The sequence below is a fragment of the Ictidomys tridecemlineatus genome, chromosome 2 (assembly GCF_052094955.1).
Source record: "Ictidomys tridecemlineatus isolate mIctTri1 chromosome 2, mIctTri1.hap1, whole genome shotgun sequence".
Lineage (NCBI taxonomy): Eukaryota > Metazoa > Chordata > Mammalia > Rodentia > Sciuridae > Ictidomys > Ictidomys tridecemlineatus.
Genome location: NC_135478.1, coordinates 126,472,533 through 126,493,639, shown reverse-complemented (window position 1 = coordinate 126,493,639; position 21,107 = coordinate 126,472,533). Strand labels below are relative to the sequence as shown.

The 21,107-nt window shown below is 42.6% G+C and overlaps 1 protein-coding gene across 10 annotated transcripts in view; it reads right to left on the bottom strand.

Annotated features, from left to right (window-relative positions):
* Positions 1-21,107, bottom strand: part of Cobl (cordon-bleu WH2 repeat protein) — a 300,795-nt gene that overhangs the window by 18,191 nt on the left and 261,497 nt on the right. For 9 of the 10 annotated variants that reach the window (XM_078039734.1, XM_078039736.1, XM_078039728.1 and 6 more), the window contains 2 exons: positions 4,019-4,116; positions 870-2,749 (listed from right to left, as the gene is read on the bottom strand). In XM_078039734.1, the coding sequence (XP_077895860.1) occupies positions 870-2,749; positions 4,019-4,116 (1,978 nt within the window). Of the gene's footprint in view, positions 1-841; positions 2,750-4,018; positions 4,117-21,107 lie in introns of all 10 variants that reach the window. The other variant, XM_078039735.1, reaches the window with a different exon arrangement.

Here is a 21,107-nt window from a genome sequence, read left to right as displayed (position 1 = left end):
GACTGATCTATACCATACAGGTTTGTGTGAGCACACTCCATGTTTGCATAATGATGATATCAACAAGCAACACAGTTCTTAGATTGTATCTCCATTGTTAAACAACACAGGATTGCAGAGTAAAGCAGTGGTGTTGTCTGTATTTTTTATTTGCCCACTTTAGTGTGCTATAATTTGGGTCTTAAATGTTCCAGAGGCTCATGTGTTAAAGGCTTGTTCCTCAGCTTGGAAAGTGGGGGAATCATTAGGATGTGGAGCCTAGTGGGATGTCCTAGGTTATTGGGGAGCGGCCTTCAAGGATATATGAGGTTCTGGTCTCTAATTCTCTCCTTTGGCTTCCTGGCCATCGGGTAAGCAAATCTGCCCCACCATGTACTCCTACTATAATGTGATGCCTTTCCACAGGTCCAAAAGTAATGGGCCAGCTGACTATAAACTGAAACCTCCAATCTGTGAGCCAAAATAAACCTGTCTTTTATTTAAGTTGGATATCTTGAGGTTTTATGTCACAGTACTAGAAAGGTGACTAACACACAATGTTTGAAGTCCAATATGTGCAGGGTCCCACCATACAGCCTCTCTATTTCTCCTGCCAGGTGGATGGACATTCATTGGCTGACATCTTTTACTCTCATGTTTGAGCCTGAAAAACCAAAACACATTCATTTTAGCCTCTTTACTAGTTTTATTCAAATATTCTTGAGGAAAGGAGGAGAGATATTCTAGTTAAAAATGAAACCTGTGTGTTAATCCTTATTGCTATGCTTTTCCTGTCTCTCCTCTGATCCTCTTATAAAAATCTAGGACAGGTGTGGGTGTTCTGGTCAGGATCTCCCTTCACCTGTTTCCCCCATGGCCAGTGCATTCACCTTGCGGAGTTTTTCCTTCCCTCCTGCAGAGTGGATAGCTTCCATCAGGGCGCTGTGCAAGGACGTATCTTTTGGAACTGGCCTCTGGACAACAGGTTTAAATTTTTTCTTTGGCCCAAAAATGCTGGGTGGCAATGTACCATCTGTTTCATGCACATCTGTAGATAATGAATTGGGTTTTTGTTCCATTTCTAGGACAATGTGGCTACTAGTGCTGGGCACTTTGGGAGAGTCAGGAGGCTTGCTTTTGTCTGGGGCTCCTGTATAGCCATTCACCAGTGCCCTGCTGGAGCTCTGAGCATCTGCCAGGCGTGGAGGGGGCGGGTGTGCCCTGTCCAGTGTGAGCCCAGGGTCAGATGCTGAGCTGGTCTTTTGGTTACTTGCGCCTTGCTTTTCATTGAAACCACAGCTCTGTCCCACAGAAACATGATCCTTCTGGGAAGATCTGACTAGTGGGAAATAAGAGCTTCTGTGGACAGTGGCAGGACAGTCTTGAGTAGACAACTTCCCACATGTGCTGCTGACCTCCCCTCTAGGCTGGGCTCCCGTGGCTGACTCTCCCCCAGCATTGCTGGGAAGGCTGACGCCAGGCTGCTTTGCCTCATGTGTATGTCCTCGTGCCTCTGAGTACAGGTTGGGGGCTGTGTCATGCTTCACAGTGACAGGCTCTCCTGGTAGCTTTGGTGCTCTAACCACATGACACTTTTCCACATTATTGTGCTGCCTCACCACATCAGTATGGACTTTGGGAGGTCCGATCCGCTTGGCAATCGCAGAGGCCACATACTGGCTGGATGTTCTTCTCTGAGGTTTGAGGAATGTGACTTCTGTGGTGTTAGCTGCTGGCACTTTCATGTGACAAGTGACTGAGGAGGGTGGTCGGCTACTCCCCTCTTCCAGGTGTGTCCTGCATTCTTGGGGGCCAGCCTGCTGCTGGGGTGCAGTCAATGTTGGGGCCACCTGGAGTCTGTTATTGGGCTGTGGCTTGGCTGGCATGGTGGTGGTGGTGGTGGTGGAGGGGTTCCTCTTGGTTGAGCAATCTGTGGGCTGGTTCAGCTGCTTCTCCAATGAGCTGCACCTCCAGAACTCCTTGACTTTCCCAATGGGTTGAGCTTCTGTTTCAATAACAGATGATGAGATGGGTATGGTCCTGCTGCTGTTCACATGGGGGCTCACCAGATTCCCCAGCTCATCAATCTTAATGGCGCCTGTGGAGAGGGACACATTTCTGTCATAGCATCTCATCTCTGACTTGGGAGGAACAATTTTGTAGGTAGTGAGGCCGCACTTCAGTCCATAACTTCCCCTGGGGGTTTGGCCTTGCTGATACCATGATGGTGGTGCTGAGACAGTGGTTTTTCCGTTGCTTTCCTTTTCACTTTTTGGCTGTAAATTCACCCTCTGGGCAGGATGTGTTGTCTCACTGTAACCTAGAACAGGCAATTTCCCTTTCTCCTTTGCACTTAGGCCATCTATTTGAAGTTTTGAAATGAAAGAAGTCACCTTGGGCCCTATTTCAATGAAATTCCCATCTTGAGAGGTACTGGATTGGGTTTCCTTTCTGAGGTCATAGGAAGGAGTGTAGGGGTCAGGAGCTTCTTCCCTCATCCTTTCATGAGGCTGGCTGTGCCCAGTCTGAAATGAGGCCTGGGGGTCTCTTCTGCAGGCAACGCTCCCCATGTCAAAAGAACCAGCATTGTTGTTTCTATTGGAAAACAGTCCTGAATCTACAGGATCATCTGAAACTTCCCCAATGAACGTCACTGGGATGGAATCTGCACCACTGTTGGGGATGATGGCATCCTGCATACTGTGGTGGGACACACCATTTGTGGAGCTGGTTAGTGAGCTAGTGTCTGTTTCATAACTCTCTTCCATTTCTGAAAGAAAGACAAATGCAAGTCACTGGTCAACTCGGCACGCACGATCACCATACTGATGACCTAATCATGACCATGACTTTGACTTCCCTAGGGCGACTTTGAATAAACTACTTACACTTGTGTTATTTTTTTTTATTTGTAATTTACATTACCTGGGGCCAGAATTTCAACTTTCATAAACTACAAAAGATCTATTTGCAGATCTATGATGCTTCCAGGTAATTGTTCAGTTATAACATTTTGCCAATGCTGTACAATAAGAAATAGATTTCTAAATCCAAGCTTGTGGAAAAATCTATTTTCAACACAGAAGCATGAAAGTGAACTTGGACCTCTGCATTTCCTGTGCCCACCAGGAGCATGGCAAGACATACAAAACTTGCTCTAGCTTTAACTTCTTAAAGAGAGAATGACCAAGCCTGTGTTCCACAGAGTTGTCAACTCTTCTAACTGCTGAGTGAGGCAGTGGGTCATGTGTTCACAGATTGTGGGACATTGTACAGCTACGTCAATCATAGCTGGGAAAGAAACTGGAAAGCAAGTTGGACGCAACTACTGATCAGTTTTATAATCTGTTTCCTCTTTCTGGTTTTAAGGCATCAGCAACATCAAGTTTCTAGTTTACTTTCAATTTGTGCCTTAGAGAAAGTAACATAGCTCTTTTGTTTGAAAGATTTTTTTATTTGTTTACTGAAATTATTTGCACCTGCCCTGACCTTAATGGTATTATTCCCTGCCCCCTATATAGCAACAGAATAAAACATTCCATGGGATGCTCCTATATAAATGGGTCTAATGGACAAAACTTTGTGCCTTTCCTTTTTAGCAAGTAAAGGGTTACAAGTTTTAATAAAAACATCTATTTATCTTTGTGCACCTTCTGTTTCCCTATCCAGACCTTTTCATTTTCTTAAATGTATATGGGATACATTTTAATATGCAAAATTAGTACTAATCAGAGCACATTAATTAAGCACATCTTAAGCAGTCATTCAGACATTTCCATGTACTGCTTGGAGCCCTGATGGAAAGATGTCCATTAAAAACCATGCTCCCCTGAGAGCTCAGTCCTCAAGTCCAGTTCAACCTTCAAGTTCAAGACCTCCTGAGAGTTCAGCCCTCAAGTCCTATCTCTAGGATGATGTTGTAAAACCCTCTGAAGACTTCTTCCCTGGGTACTTATACAAAAGTGTACTCAGAAATACTAAACTTCAACAGATATGGCCACATAGCATACCACCAAAATAGTAGGTTGGTGGCTCTTACCTTCTAGGTCTTCATCAAGTTCTGCCAAGGTCTTATGGAATTGTCCAGTAATGAATAGTTCTTCATCATTATTTAAGACGATTATAGCTTTCTCAGATCTAGGGAAGTCCAAAGAGTAAGAAAAATCACTTATTTACTTCTCTCAGTATTGATTTAATGAACTCCTTTCTAGAAATATTTGAGAATGGGACAGTTCATCAAATTCAAGCAGTCACGTACTGCTTAGCCCACCATTGCCCTTGGAACTACTGATATATTGTGTATTTGTGAGTGATGTGTATGTTCATATGTATGGTATGTATATGTATATGTGAGCATGTGTATATTGGAGATGTGTATGTGGCATGTGTGCATATACAGGGTGAATGTGTTGTATGTGATGTGGTTTGTATGTGGTATTTGGTATATTTGGGGTATGTGTGTGCATGTGAATCCAAAGTGTTAGCAATACCCAAACCACACAAAGTGCCATTCAGTCTGCAGCCCGAAGTCCAATTTTAAATTCTGCTGCACAATTCTAAGCAGGAAGAGTAAATCAGGCGGTATAGCGATACCAGACTTCAAACTATACTACAGAGCAAAAGTAACAAAGAAAGCATGGTACTGGTACCAAAACAGGCGGGTGGACCAATGGTACAGAGTAGAGGACACAGAGACCAATCCACAAAATTATAACTGTCTTATATTTGACAAAGGGGCTAAAAGCATACAATGGAGAAAGGATAGCATCTTTAACACATGGTGCTGGGAAAACTGGAAATCTATATGCAACAAAATGAAACTGAATCCCTTTCTCTAGCCATGCACTAAAGTTAACTCAAAATGGATCAAGGAGCTTGATATCAAAACAGAGACTCTGCGTCTGATAGAAGAAAAAGTTGGCTCCAATCTATATACTGTGGGGTCGGGCTCCAAATTCCTTAATAGGACACCCATAGCACAAGGGTTAATAACTAGAATCAACAAATGGGACTTGCTCAAACTAAAGAGTTTTTTCTCAGCAAGAGAAACAATAAGAGAGGTAAATAGGGAGCCTACATCCTGGGAACAAATTTTTACTCCTCACACTTCAGATAGAGCCCTAGTATCCAGAATACACAAAGAACTCAAAAAATTAAATAATAAGAAAACAAATAACCCAATCAATAAATGGGCCAAGGACCTGAACAGACACTTCTCAGAGGAGGACATACAATCAATCAACAAGTACATGAAAAAATGCTCACCATCTCTAGCAGTCAGAGAAATGCAAATCAAAAACACCCTAAGATACCATCTCACTCCAGTAAGATTGGCAGTCATTATGAAGTCAAACAACAACAAGTGCTGGCGAGGATGTGGGGAAAAGGGTACACTTGTACATTGCTGGTGGGACTGCAAATTGGTGCGGCCAATATGGAAAGCAGTATGGAGATTCCTTGGAAAGCTGGGAATGGAACCACCATTTGACCCAGCTATTCCCCTTCTCGGAATATTCCCTGAAGACCTTAAAAGAGCGTACTATAGGGATACTGCTACATCGATGTTCATAGCAGCACAATTCACAATAGCTAGACTGTGGAACCAACCTAGATGCCCTTCAATAGATGAACGGATAAAAAAATGTGGCATTTATACACAATGGAGTATTACTCAGCACTAAAAAATGATAAAATCATGGCATTTGCAGGGAAATGGATGGCACTAGAGCAGATTGTGCTAAGTGAAGCTAGCCAATCCCTAAAAAAACCAAATGCCAAATGTCTTCTTTGATATAAGGAGAGCAACTAAGAACAGAGCAGGAAGAGCATGAGAAGATGATCAACATTAAATAAGTAGGAAAAGTGGGAGGGAAAGGGAGAGAGAAGGGAAACTGCATGGAAATGGAAGGAGAACCTCATGGTTATACAAAATTACATATAAGAGGAAGTGAGGGGAAAGGGGAAAAAAAACAAGGGAGAGAAATGAAGTACAGTAGATGGGGTAGAGAGAGAAGAGGGGAGGGGAGGGGAGGGGAGGGGGATAGTAGAGGATAGGAAAGGCAGCGGAATACAACAGACACTAGTATGGCAGTATGTGAAAACGTGGATGTGTAACTGATGTGATTCTGCAATCTGTATACCGGGTAAAAATGGGAGTTCATAATCCACTTGAATCAAATGTATGAAATATTATATGTCAAGAGCTATGTAATGTTTTGAACAAACAATAATAATAATAATAAAAGAAATTAGCCAATCCCAAAAAACCAAATGCTGAATGTTTTTTCTGATATAAGGAGGCTAATTCATAGTGGGATAGGGAGCGGGAGCATGGGAGGAATAGATGAACTCTAGATAGGGCAGAGGGGTTGAAGGGGCGGGAGCAGTTATGGGGTTATTAGTGATGGTGGAATGTGATGATCATTATTATCCAAAGTACAGGTATGAAGACATGAATCGGTGTAAATATACTGTGTACACAATAAGAGATATGAAAAATTGTACTTTATGTGTGTAATAAGAATTGTAATACAGTCTGCTGTCATATGTAAATTAAAAAAATAAAAATCTGAAATAAAAAAAATAAAAATTTAAAAAAAATTCTGCTGCACAAAACAAGTTCATGTGCAATGGAATATGCTTGCATACTTGTGTCACCCAGCAGCAGTCACCTATACCTAGCACCCGGTAATAAGGAGTAGGAATATGAATCCCCAGTATGCACATGTAATATGGTAGCCAGGAGCTGGTCCAGCTCATTCCTATGTGTTAAGCTGTCCCTGAGCACTTGGGTTTTCTCTCAGTGACCCTCAGGGCCCCAGTGATGAAGGCTGTAGGCTCTGGCACAGGGCATGGCCATGCAGCTCACATTGTCAAGAGAACCTTGGGGAGGACATTTCAAGCTCCTTGGGTGGTTTCCAGAAGCCCTGTCAACTTTTTAAGCTCATACCTTCATCTATGCCGTCCCTAGCGGTGACCCACCTGCCAAATTCTGAAAAAGGACAGACTTGCCATTCCTCTATAATAAGGGGCTTTCATATATTCTTTGATCTGTTCCTTTGTCATGCTTTTATTCTGGCTTAATTCTTGCACTGGGCAGGTGATGGAGGGGACAGGAGGGCTGTCCTCACAAGGGGGAGGGCTGATCATGCCACCCACAGAGCTGTGCTTCCCTGGCCTGCCACTGGGAACATGAAGATAATGGCAAAGGTGATAGCAAACATGTAGCCACTGTAACAAGAGCTCCTATCCTTGCCTCTCATGCTCTTCTCTGATTGCCTCCTCTGAGACCCAATAGGAGGAGATAGCCTGGCAAGCCTTTGTTTCAGAGCAGGTGACCATCTCATGCCAAGCCCTGAACAGTCCTCTTTAGTATGCATTATCCTATTAGAATCCTCACAAGCAATTTATGAGATAGGTAGTGTTGTTATCATCATTGTACAGATAAGAAAGTATATACAGAGAGCCTCAGAGACCTGCACAAAGTCACACCAGCATTCAGAGCTAGGTGTACCTGCTCCAAAGCTTGGGCTTTGCCAACCAGGTGGCCTGGCCATGTCTGAGGCCAAGAGGCACAATACAGCACCCTGTGGCTCAGAGTGTCCCAGAAGATGTCAGCCCGCCTGCTCAGGAGAGCGGGGTGGTGCTTGATTTGCGTCAAGGGGACAATGGCATCCGTGAGACAACTGCTGCCAAAACAATTTGAGAGCTGTCTTTGCAAGGGCTATTGCCTCTATTTTCCTATTGTGCAGAAAACACAGAGACATGTCTAAGGCAATTGTCTCTCTTTAGTGAAAGCTGAAGGTTCTTTTCCGCTGATTGTTAAAATTGAGGACCAATCTCCATCGTTGCTAATCAGGCCCAGATAATGATGCATAAAATATGCCTTGCACAATCCTCACTTACGCAGTGAAGTTTTTATTCTGATAAATGAGTCTTTCTTTCTTTCTTAGTGACTATGTCCATTTGGGAGCCAGGAAGTGGCTTCAGAATCAGTCTCAGCTAATGTCCTCTGACAAGCCAGACAAAGGCGGCTGGTCGGAGATGTGTGTGCATGTGGACCAATTAATAAGGACCACAAGAGGTGCACAATTGTCCTTCCCATTGCTTTGGCCTTAGACTTTAATTATTTGAATGCATTTCATAACAGCATTTTCTCTTGCATGGAATGTGATGGTATAAATAAATTTAAATATTTAATAAAATACATATCAGAAGAAAATATGGAAATTGATGGACAAAACAATATTTGCAATGGAAAACAGAGCACTTTTAAAATGATTACTCTTGATTTAGGATGCTGAAAGCCCAGCCAAAAAAAATTAATTACATACTTTTATTTTGAAGCATTTGCCTTTATTCAGGGTATGTGTGATCATATCACTCAAGGAGGAGCTGAACAAAATAATATTAATAAGAACTAAAAACAAATTTAAAATAAAAATTACATTGCTTTTGAAAACATTAAAACTAGTGAAAATATACCATCTGGGGCTGATAAAGTTGCAATAAAAATGAGACATACACACTTTTTACTGGTTTTAACTGGAAAAAAATGTAGAAATATACACCAAAATACAGAACAAAAATCACTTTATCTTTGTAGCAACTTTGGTGTGTTAAGTCTCTGTTTTAACAATTTACCTTCAGAAAACAATCCAAAAGAAGGAAAAATATAAACACAGCAGTAGTCATTGTATTTATGTGAAGAATTCTAAAATGTCCAGCAGCAGGGAAAACTGTCTAAATCACTGCATGTTGTAAAAGTCTTAAAAATCCGTAACTGACAAATCATGAAGCCTATGTAGAAATACAGACCTCTGTGTCATCTAGCACCTTTTGTAAATAAATTAAAAGACTTTTAACTATATGTAGGATAATTACAATGATGTAAAAATAGCACATGCCACTGGGTATAGTGGTAAATACCTGTAATCCCAGCTACTCAGGAGGCTGTAGCAGGAGGGTCACAAGTTTGAGGTCAGCCTCAACAACTTAGCCAGGCTCTGTCTCAAAATAAAAATATATAAGGGATGGGGACATAGCTCAGTGGTAGGGCTCCTCTGAGTTCAATCCCATGTTGAAAAAAACATATATGTCATATGCCTGTGGACAAGGGTGGGATAAAAAATCCAGACATCAACAAACCAAACAGTATGATTACTAAAAACGATAGAATCAGGGTAAATGTTTTGTCCTTTTACTTTGGAATTATACTCATTTTAGTAAAAAACGGTTTGAGTGATAAAGTATTTTTAGTGAGCAAAATTTTAAATAACATTTTTATTCTCCAGTTAACAATAATTCTTCTTCTTCTTTTTTTTACAATGGAGTTTACTTTTTTTTTATACCATGCACAGTCTACAGGACCTTGTTTCCTTACTGTGAGCCCCATGATGCCAATACATAGCTATTAATCTGACCACCATTGTGAGAAGACAGCAGCAGACCAGAGCTGTCTCAGGCCTTTAACATTTTCCTACCCAGGCTTGGCTGCAGCTGCTCCACAGAAAGCATCAGTAGCTAAGTTCCAAAGACTTGGAGATCTGAGCTACTTTCTTCCCTTCCTTCACCCAGCTCCCTGCAAAATGACAGCAGGGAACCATCCTGTCCAATTAGTACCAGGAAAAATAGAGGGTTTTTTGATATTTTGTTTTCATTGGCTGAGAAAGTGAATCTGAAATTCACAAGATTTATAAGATCTATTCATAGCACACTGGAGTCAAGCTCTCTTGTCCAAGTATGAGGACTCAAGCTTAGCCCTGTCCCCTTGTGTCTGTATTACTCTTTACTGCCCTGTCCCTTCACAGGCTTGTCTAGGGATGGTACTGCTCAGTCCCAGGCCTTGATGACACATTCTCATTCTACCATGGCCTTGGCCTTGCTCCTTGGCATTCTGCTGTGGGTCTTAGTCTCTGGGCCCTGCTTGTCTCAGAAGAGAGTAGACATGTGCCAGAAGCAACAGTCCTAGGTGCACTGTGGAGTGAAGGAGAGTCTGAGTTGAGACAGGGCCTTGACTGGTGTTCCTCTGGAGTCTGCCAAACCCCTGGTATATCTGAGGGAGGGCAGACATACCCTGTCAACTGCTTCTGCAACTTGTTCTTCTGTTGACGCAATTCAGGGGCTGCTATGTTCTGGGTCCTGGGCTTCTGTGTGAATAGATTATCTAGCCAAAGCCAAAGTCAGAGGAAACATATCTATTTTGCTTTTCAACTCAAGATTTGCAGAGAAAGAGATTAGTGATATTTGTTCTTCTTCCTCATTTTCATCTTCTTTTTCCCAAAGGGTTGCTCATAGATTATAATTATTCCACCTTCTTTGAAAAACTACCAGATTCATGCACTTAATCACTGAGTTTGAAGGGAAGCTCCCTGTGGGCTCAGCAGGGAAGCCTTAAGCATGTGTCTTCAAAGTCAACAATGGGCAAAAAGCACCATCTCTGTTGGTAGGAGTAAAGCAAATGGGCACAGACGTTCCTCTCCTAGGCTTCTTCCCCACCCCTAACCTACACCCAATCTTCAGATATATTTCTTGTTGACAGTTTTGTTTATTTTTTAAATGGCTGAAGATCAAGAAAATAAATCAAACAAACACAGGGCAGGCATTTTGCTATCAGGCTGCACACACTGAATAAACATTGCCAGAGCTATTTTCTCACAGTCAGTGACTGCGGAGAAGGTGATAAAGTTCAAGCCACTGCTGCATAGGATATGAGGGACAGAGAACAGCACTGAGGGGTTTCAAGCCACTCTTCTCAGAGATGGAGCTGCCTTCTGGGGTCCACTCCCTTGCCTCTTGGGGTCCATTTCTGGGGTCTACTCCAGGGTACAAGCAGAGGCCACCATCCAGCGGAGGGGGCACAGGGCACAGGCCCTGCTAGTGTCCTGCTCTTGGCTCATCCAGCTCCTTGCAAAAATGACAGCAGGGAACCATCCTGTCCAATTAGCACCAGGAGAAATAGAGGGTTTTTTTGATATTTTGTTTTCATTGGCTGAGAAAGTGAATCTGAAATTCACAAGATTTATAAGATCTATTCATAGCACACTGGGTCATGTTTGTTTCTGAAGTAGTTAAATTAATAAAAAAGAATGAGAGGAAAATGATGTTGCTTTCAGGTAGTGATTCAATTTGCTGATGACAATCAGTCCAACAACACTGTGATTTCAGAATTCGTGACTGGACAAACTAAAGGCAAGAAGCCTGGGAAGACAGAGGAAGTGACAGTCACACATGCTTAACTTCCCCAACCCATTTGTAAATGTGCCTGTGTTGACAAAGGTACACAGTGATGTCTAATACAACAGGAGCCACACATAGTTTAAAATCTCCTTGAAGTAACATTTAAAAAGTAAAAAGAAATAATTTTAGTTACATACTTCAAGTTTAATTTTATTTATTTCCACATATATATATATTTTTTCTTTCAGTGCCAGATTTGGTGCCTATTTTACTCTAACAATATATTTCAATTTCAACCAGCCACTTGGCAAGTACTTAGTAGCAAAATTATTGTCCTGTAGTACAGCCAGTCACTAGGGAAACCAAAATCCCATATATCAAAAATATTCTTCAGAAAGGAAAGAAAAATAAATACATCTTCATATAAAACAAAGCTAAGAGCCAGAAAAATTGTTACAAAAATAATACTTGGTCCTTCATAATGACACTGGAAGGAAATGTGGGCATCAGGGATATAGAGGGGGAAAAAAACAAATATATGGGTAAATGGAAGAGGCTATTTTTCTCTTTTTAAGATGTTTTGACTATTGAAGGGAAAAACTGAGAAGATATCTGGAACTGAACAACAATTAAAATACATCATATCAAGTTTGTGGATGCAATGAAAACACTGCTTAGAGAGAGATTCATAGCAAAAAAAAAGTTCTCAAATCAATACTCTAAACTTCCACACTCAGAAACAGAAAATAAGGATCAAAATCAACCCAAAACCAGCATAAGGAAAAAAAACAAACATGAAGACTTAACATCAGTGATACTGTACAAACCCGTAAAATACGGATGAAGTGGACAATTTCTGGAGAAGCGGGAACTACCACAACAGGAACCTTTAGGTGGCTGGATAACTATCAAGAAAATTAAGTTCCTAATGAGAAAAGCTCCACAAAGATCTTTAGGTATATAGGTGATATCACTGGAGAATTGTGCCACACATTTGAAGAAAGATTAATACCAATTTATATAAACATTTGTTACAATTTATTTCATGAAGCTGGTATTACCCAGCCATGAAACCAGAAAAGACGGTTCCAGACTAAAGCCATGAACAAACCCCAAACTGACAGACTCCAGTCCATCATGAATGTAGGTACAAATGTCCCTACATAGGCACTTCATGGACAAACCAAGAAAGACTTATGATGATATGGATCGATATAAAATAATTATATGAAAAAAGTCAACACCTATTGGTAAAAACTCTCTGATAGGTAGGACCAGGCAAGGTTATGGATTAATACTTGGTCCTTCACTTCCAAAAGATACGTGTAGGTTCAAAACTCCACACTTAAGGGTAAAGCCTTTTATTTTTAGAAGTGGCATTATTATGATATAATTACCTATGATGGGGGGTCATAAGGGGCTTGGGTGAGCTCAAGATTCAGCCTGGCTAGTGTCCTTATATGGAGAGCGGGTAGACTCTTGGTTTGGCGTGGCTTGCTTCCTGATAAGGAGAGTAGGGCAAGATTTGATTCATTGTGACTTATGTCTATACATGACTACCTTCTCTCCTGTTTTGTTTATGTTTGTGCTGAAACATTTTAATTCTTGTATCTCTCACTTTGTGTATGTCTATAGGTATTTCTTTGTGCTTCCCATTGGGGATTCCATTTAACATGGGAAAGGGACACCACTCTGATGCAAATCTGCAGCAGGGCAACTTCAGTAGTGTAGAGAATGCTGCTGCTGCTGATGTCACAATATGACATGTGTATGCACTATGTGTTCAATACTACAGAATATAGTTGGGGTTTTCTGCTACATTATTCTCTTATATGTTGTAGAAAACAAAAGTGGCACTAGCTTTTAAAATTCTCATGAATAGGCTTTACCAGAAATATTTCTGCCTTCATGGAGATCTGAGTTCCTAATCTGGTGTCCTTCAGGTCAACCTGAAGGACTCCCCTCACACAGGGCACATCTAGTAGGGACCAACTCCTTGGGCTCTTGTTTATGGGGTGCTGTGGTTGGAATGTATTTGTCTCCAAAATTCCTGTTGAGCCTCAATTTAATGGCATTGAGCGGTGGGCCTTGAGCAGGTGGTTAGGCCATGAGGCTCCAACCACAGGGATGTGACGTGAACCTTAAGAGTGCTTCTCCAGCATGCACAAGGACTGATTCACTTCCCAGCACATACACATAACACACACACACACACACACACACACACACACACACACACACACACACACACAGTACATATGTCAAGCTGGGCATGGTGGCTTATGATGGTGTTTTAATGAGCTTTTCCATTGCTGTGGCCAAGACATCCAACAAGAACAACATAGAGGAGAAAAAAATTAGCTGGGGATCCCAGGTTCAGAGGTCTCAGACTAAAGATGGCTGACTCCCCAGTAGAAGAAAGCTGCTCATTTCAGGGCAGCAAAGAGGTACAGGCAGGGGCAGAGAGAAGATGGAGCAGAGATCATAGGGACGAAGCATCCCTCCAGGACATGTCTCCAGGCCCCCTTCTCCTCCAGCCACTGGGGCATTCAACATACATGGACTCTCAACTCGTGACACGAGGCAGGAGGATCACACATTGAAGCCCAGTCTGAGCAACTTAGAGAGACATCATCTTCCAAAAAAATAAAGGAAATCTGGGGGGCTAGGGAAGTACTTCAGTTTTGTACAGCAGTTTCTTGACATGCCTGAGGCCCTGGGTTCAATGGCCAGTATGTCCAAAAAAACACAAAACAAAACAAAATGCAGGACTTGAGAGAATGTGGTCAACCCTCTGGCCCTCCCATCAAGTGAGAATATAGCAACAAGCCCCTTTGATCTTGGACTTGTCAGTTTCCAGAAAGGTGGGAAGGGGATTTCTATTATTAATAAATTACCTAGTCTAAGGTGTTTTGTTACAGCAGCAGGAAGGGACCCAGGTATGTGGGAATGCCTCCATTTCTTCCACTAATGGGAAGGACACTTTTGCTGGTTCTTGGATTCTCGGTTTCCATATTTTCTCCCTTATCATTTTGAATATATCAACCCACCACTTTTCACATTCTAGGTTCCTAGCAAGAAATCTGATGAGAACCTGGTTAAATGATGGTGAATGCTCCTACGCTCTCAATCCCATAGGTGTTAATGCCTAGCTCTGGAAGAGTCTTAGGGACCAGAGCATTTTGTTACAGTATCACAATATGAGTGAAGTGCTACCATCCCTTGAACCCCAATCATTCTGAGTTGGAAGAAAGAGGAATTAAATAGTTTGAGTGTAGATATGATGAGATCTTTGAAAGTTGAAAGGTCTTACAGATTTTCAGACTCAAAAAACCATTGAAGTATCCTACTGGTTTTAATCTCTAAACATGTAAATATCAGTCTCCATGACCCACAGATACAAAAAGCTTCCAGAGTCCTTTCCTATTCTTATCATGAAAGTCAAAAAAGGTCCTGGAGGCCCCAACATGAGATGACACCTGAGGTACCTGGGTCATTTCTTGCTCTGACTTCACAAGGAGCCACTGTGAGACAATCTCAAACACCAGCTATATAAGAGAGTGGCTGTGAGTGAGTTTTTGTCCAGAAGTACTGGAAGCTCTTGGCAGTGACTTGCTGGACTCCCAGATACTTAGCGTGTTTGGTGGTTGGTGGTTGGTTTTTGTGGTGGTTTGCTGTTGGTTTTTTGATCTGGGTTTTTTTGTTTGTTTGGCTGGTTTGTGTTTTGATTTTTGGTTGTTGGTTTTCATGTTTTGTTTGGGTTTGTCAGTATTTTTTTTTTTAAGCTAGCATTATTCATGGATATTCCAGTTTAGGATGTGCAGAGAGTAGCAAGAGTAGTGTAGTGGTGCAGGGGCCCAGCTCCTGCTATGAGAAGGCCTCACGGACCATTATCGTGTCCTGAGGGCCATTTGGGAAGGGGACTTTAGGAAGGTGGTGACAGAAAGAGGGGAACAAGTCTGTGCTGTGTGAACGGGATTTGTTGATGGCCCTGGAACACCAAAATGTGATCCAGCTCTTTCAGGTCATTGAGACCACCCACAATATGTGCCTTGTTATAGAGCATGCAGATGGAGGACAGCTATGGTATCACATCCCAAAGGATGGAGGCATAGCGGAGGAAACAGTCTGCAGAGTGTTCAGGGAGATGGTGCATGTTGTGTACTACTGTCATGAGAAGGGCATCACACACCTGGACCTGAAGCCAGAGAACTTTGTGGTGGATGCCAGGGGTCACTAAAGCTCATTGACTTTGGCCTGAGGACCAGCTTCATGCCTGGGCTGAACGAATTCAGGGGCACTCTCCTGTACTGCGCCCCTGAAGTCATCCAGGGGAAGGGATTCAAAGGCACCCTGACAGATGTCTGGAGCCTGGGTGTCACTCATGCTCACAGGGCAAAGGACACTCATGGCAAGCACCACTAAGGGGCTGCAGAGCGGATCTTGCAGGCAAGCTACAATATTCCCCCACATGTATCCAAGGGAATACGCAGCCTCATCCAGCAAATCCTGACAGTGGACTCCACGCAGAGGCCCACCCTGGAGCAGGTAATGGGACACCTGTAGCTGAGCCAGGGTGAGGACTCTTAACCCAGTTGTCCCAGAGAGCCACTCCCCAAGCAGCCTGACCCTGCCATCTGACCATGATGTTGACATGGGTTACAACCTCTATAATGACTGGTTGTCTCTGGCAAATGGCCAATTCGATGAGGCCATGGCTACCTACCTCATCCTCCAACACCAGAGAAGCCAGAGGACAGGCTGCATGCTCTGGGCAAAGCCTGTATGTCATCAGGTGGCTGGGCCTCACCCAGGCCCCACAGTGGATCATCCCAGTGTCCACCCCAACAAAGGCACCAGTGAGCCTGCCTTTCCCATGCCCTGTAAGCAGCAGTGGCCTGAGGAGGCCAAGTCGTGAGGGCAGAAGGGCATGCACGAGCCAGTGTGCCTGCCATTCCTCTCCACTTCCTCCATGTGAAGATACCCCCTTCTAGCCTGGCCTCCCAGCAGGACCCTGGGCACCAATGGCATGAGGCCCAACCCTCATAGGCGGATAGCAGAAGGTGGCAGCTTGGCCTCCCAGGGGACCTCGAAGGGACAGTCCCATGAGAGAACCTGGGGCTGGAGAGGGGTCACTAGGAGGATTACGACCTGCCTGAATAACTCTGCTGCTGTGTGCAGTGCTTTCCTGGGCTCCACTCCAGAAGAGTGGCTCCAATGGGAGGACACAGACACCCTCCTAGGTTCCAAAACAGAGTAGCTTCAGTGAATCTGCACACGTGAGAGACAGACCAATGGACAGCCTGAAAACCCCGAGCTCTAAGCATCCTGACATGGCTAGGGCATCAGTCAGGAAGTGGACTCAAACAGCTGTAGGAGTGAGGCATGCCAGCTGGCTCAGGCTTCTCTGTGGATTCCGGCCAGGAGCCATCTGGATCCACCAGGACTTTCCTCTGCCCCCACCTGCCAGAGACATCAGAGACTCTTTTCCCTGGGACACTTTCCCCTGCCCTGCTCTTCTCTGGGATAGCAGACATGACTTTTAATAAATTTCTGTTTTCTTGTGCTATAGGAGTTTTACTAAGGAAGTTGGGGCCTAATCCCACATGATGAAGATTAGGGCCTCCTTTTTCTTCTGTTAGATGAAGGATTCAAATTAAAAAGTTTCTTCTCAGCAAAAGAAACAATCTGTGAGGTTGAACAGAGAGCCTACATCCTGGGAGTAAATCTTTACCCCTCACACATCAGAAAGAGCACCAATCTCTAAGGTATACAAAGAACTCAAAAAAGCTAAGCACCAAAAAAACAAATAACCCAATCAACAAATGGGCCGAGGACCTGAACAGACACTTCTCAAAAGAGGATATACAATCAATCAACAAACATATGAAAAAATGTTCATCATCTCTAGCAATTAGAGAAATGCAAATCAAAACTACTCTAAGATATCATCTCACTCCAGTCATAATGGCAGCCATTATGAAGGCAAACAACAATAAGTGTTGGTGACCATGTGGGGAAAACGACACACTCATACACTGCTGGTGGGACTGCAAATTGGTGCAGCCAATATGGAAAGCAATATGGATATTTCTTAGAAATCTGGGAATAGAACCACCATTTGACCCAGCTATCCCTCTCCTCAGATTATACCCAAAGGACTTAAAAACAGCATACTATAGGGATACAGCCACATCAATGTTTATAGCACTACAATTCACAATAGCTAAACTGTGGAACCAACCTAGATGCCCTTCAGTGGATGAAGGGTTAAAAAAATGTGGCATATATACACAATGGAATATTACTCAGCAATAAGAGAATAAAATCATGGCATTTTCAGGTAAGTGGAGGGGGTTGGAGAAGATAATGCTAAGTGAAGTTAGCCAATCCCCCCCAAAACAAATGCTGAATATTTTCTCTGATATAAGGAAGCTGATTCATAGTGGGGTAGGGAGGGGGAGCATGGGAGGAATAGACGAACTCTAGATAATCAGAGAGGTGGTAGGGAAAGGGAGGGAGCAGAGGTTAGTAAGGATGGTGGAATGTGAGGGACATCATTATTCAAAGTACATGTATGAAGACACGAATTGGTGTCAACATACTTTATATACAACCAGAGATATGAAAAATTATGCTGTATATATGGAATAAGAATTGTAATGCATTCTGCTGTCATTAAAATATTTTTTAAAAAATAAATTTGTATTTTCACAAGTTATTTGAAAAAAATTGATTGTTCCAAAGATTTATTGAAAAAAAAAATCAGGTTTAAAAAAAGACAGGGGCCCATAGAGGGAGGCCTCTGGGCAAGGGCAAGAGCCCAGTCCACGGCCTGGACCACTTTGCCTCCCTCTCCTATTCAGGGTAGATACTCCTGTGCCTTGAGCCAGTTTAGATGGTGACTCACTTGGCTTGACCTGATATAGACAAGGACTCGATCCCCTTGACCTAGTGTAGGCAGAGGTTCTCCCTTGGAGCCACTGTAGAATTGATTCCATTTGAGTGAATTGTTTTGGCCTGTCTTCAGGCCTCTCCCTGTGGTGTGTAGAAAGGGTGGGTAGTAGCCATTGGAGAAGACATATCAGGAAAGGCACTAGAGATTCCGCACTGTTCTGTGGCATCATCTCCACAATAGACTCTTCAGGGAAGAAAGATGTGGACCAGTGGGCAGGATGGGCCTGCTTGCAGCAGTGGCTGGGTTCACTGTATGCCATGCAGTCTCTGTATCAATCTCTTCCTGGATGCTGCCAGAGGTCCCAGGGAGCCAGAACATGGGCTTGGGGAACTGGATATGCTAAACAGTCTCAGGATGGCTACTGACATAATAGTCAAGTACACTCATGTGCAATTGCCCTTTTGGGGGTTCTAGGGATACCAAATTTTGTAAAATAAAGTGTGCCCAAATAAAGAGTTAGAAACCCCCAGGGCAGTTAGGGAGAGGGTGGGATATTTGGGTCTGTGCAAGTCCACACCTCAGAGGAGGTTATAGGTAGCAGCCAGAAACCTAGAAGTGACAACCATCTTCACAGACTCTGAACAGAAGCAGGCCTTAGTAATCAGTGAAAGCAAGACCGTGGCCCTGAGAGCCACCATGTGTACAGTGCCCAGGATGATCCGTCAACAGAGTTTAATCCAAGAAAACAATGGAGAGAAGAAAGTTTGTTGTTGCTACTGCTGTTCTTGTAATTTTTCATGAATACAGCTTTAGGAAACTATGGGATGGGCTAGCATTAATGTCATCAGAGATGTAAAATGAGAGGATAGAGTACAACACAGAAAGAAAGTATGGTTCAATTTTTCAAATGTGATGAAAGACATGAATCTACAGACTTAAACAACTTAGCAAACCTCAATAGGAAAAAACCCAAAGAAGTCCATGCCTAGACACAACAAGAGTACTTACAAACCGAGGATGAAGGAAAACAGATGAAGACAACCAGAAGGAAATGATACTTTACTGACAAACATGGAATCATTTAAAGGACTGTGGGATTCTTATCAGAAATTTGGTAAGACAGAAGGCAGTGAAGTGACATTGAAGTGCCTTAGTGGCTGCAGTACTGGACAGTAAAACTCTCCAAGTTCTTTTAAGTATTTTAAATGCTACTTTTGAAAACATAATTATAGATCAATTCACAATAGGTAAACAGTGGAACCAACCAAGATGCTCTTTGACAGATGAATGGATAAAGAAAATGAAGTACATATACACAATGGAATATTACTCAGCCTTAAAGAAGAATGAAATCATAGCATTTGCAGGTAAATGGATGGGCTAGAGAATACCATGCTAAGTAAGATAAGCCAATTCCCCCCAAATCAAAAGCAGAATGTTTCCTCTGATTATCAGATCCATAGTGGCATGGGGGATAGAATGAAGGAACTGTGGTTTGTATAGAGGAGAATGAAGGGGAGGGGTGGTTTTGTGGGGATAAAATGGTGATAGAAAAATATGGACATTATTACCCTATGTACATGTATGGTTATACTAGTGCAGTGACTCTGAACCATGTACAGCCAGAGGAATGAGAAGTTGTGCTCCATGTGTGTACTGTATATCAAAATGCATTCTACTGTAAAATAAATGAATTAATTTTAAAAAATTAAAAAGAAAACATAATTACAAAGTTTCAAGGTCTAGATGCCTTCTAGACTGCACAGTGTACTTCTAAATGCTCTAGTAGTCACAAGGCACTAAAAGTTATGGCGTTTCAGTGGTCTGCACGATGTTAAATGTTCCAAATGCTCCTGTAGTCAGAACTCAATAGTTACAACATTTCAGGGCTCAAGAGGTTGTAGTGACCAGGAAATCTATGGCCTGGGTCTCTTTTCAGCTTCTCTACTGTATGAGCTCAGTCTCCTGAAAGGACTTGAGTCCACCAGCCCTGCAGGCAATGCAACCATTGCTCACTAAGCACTTCTGAAGTCATCATCTCTACCACCCATGGACAAGTGGGGGCTGAGAAGGAACTTTTAGAGTTGCTAGATAGAAGGTGAGGCCCCCTTCACCCGGAGAAGCTACATTTTCTATCTTTGGGGTCCGGCACGTGTTTGAATTTCGTCCTATGCTAAAAGAGAAGAAGAAAGAAGAAGAAAAAGTGCTTGAAACCCACTCATTTACTCTATATTACTTCTTTTTTTTTTAAACAAACTTTTATGAACATCTTGTTTTATTTATTTTTTAGTTTCCGGAGGACACAACATCTTTGTTTGTATGTGGTGCTGAGGATCGAACCCGGGCCGCACGCATGCCAGGCGAGCGCGCTACCGCTTGAGCCACATCCCCAGCCCCTCTATATTACTTCTTACAGCATTTCTGCAGAACTGATGTTCCCAAATGATGGAACCCCAGAACTCAAAAGTTCCACAGTATTTATACACAAATAGATAAACATCAAGTTTGCCTTTGGAATTCAAGTTATTAGAAACAAGCAAATTCCACACTTATTTCATCTCCGGTAGAAGGAGGCACTTCTTCTCTGTGTCTCTCCATATCAGTTTCATTTTTTTTCCAAACATAGTTGTTATAAAGAGGTGGATAATCAGAGTTAGATGTACTTATACATCAAAATTTCTCTTCTTCTTCCACCAGTTGGTAAACAGAAACGATAACAAGAATATCAGCTACCAGTTTTGAAAGCTGGCAATGTTCCAGGCACAATTCTAAGGGGGCTATACTATCCATCTTAATTTTACCAACAGGAAAATTGAAGCAAGAGGTGAAGTTGTGGGGTCCCAAAGTAGGCTGCTATGAGCAACGGGCAATGTGACCATAGGCAGTCTAACTATGGAATTTTAATCTTCATATTAAGCAGTTCTTTAAGAATTAGGAATTTCAGCCTGGATCATAGAGGACAAATGCATCTGAGGAGACATTTGTAAGTCAATGTACCATGAGTGGCACACCTGCCCAGGAGAAAGCCATTATAGAAGCTCGAGCAATCTTC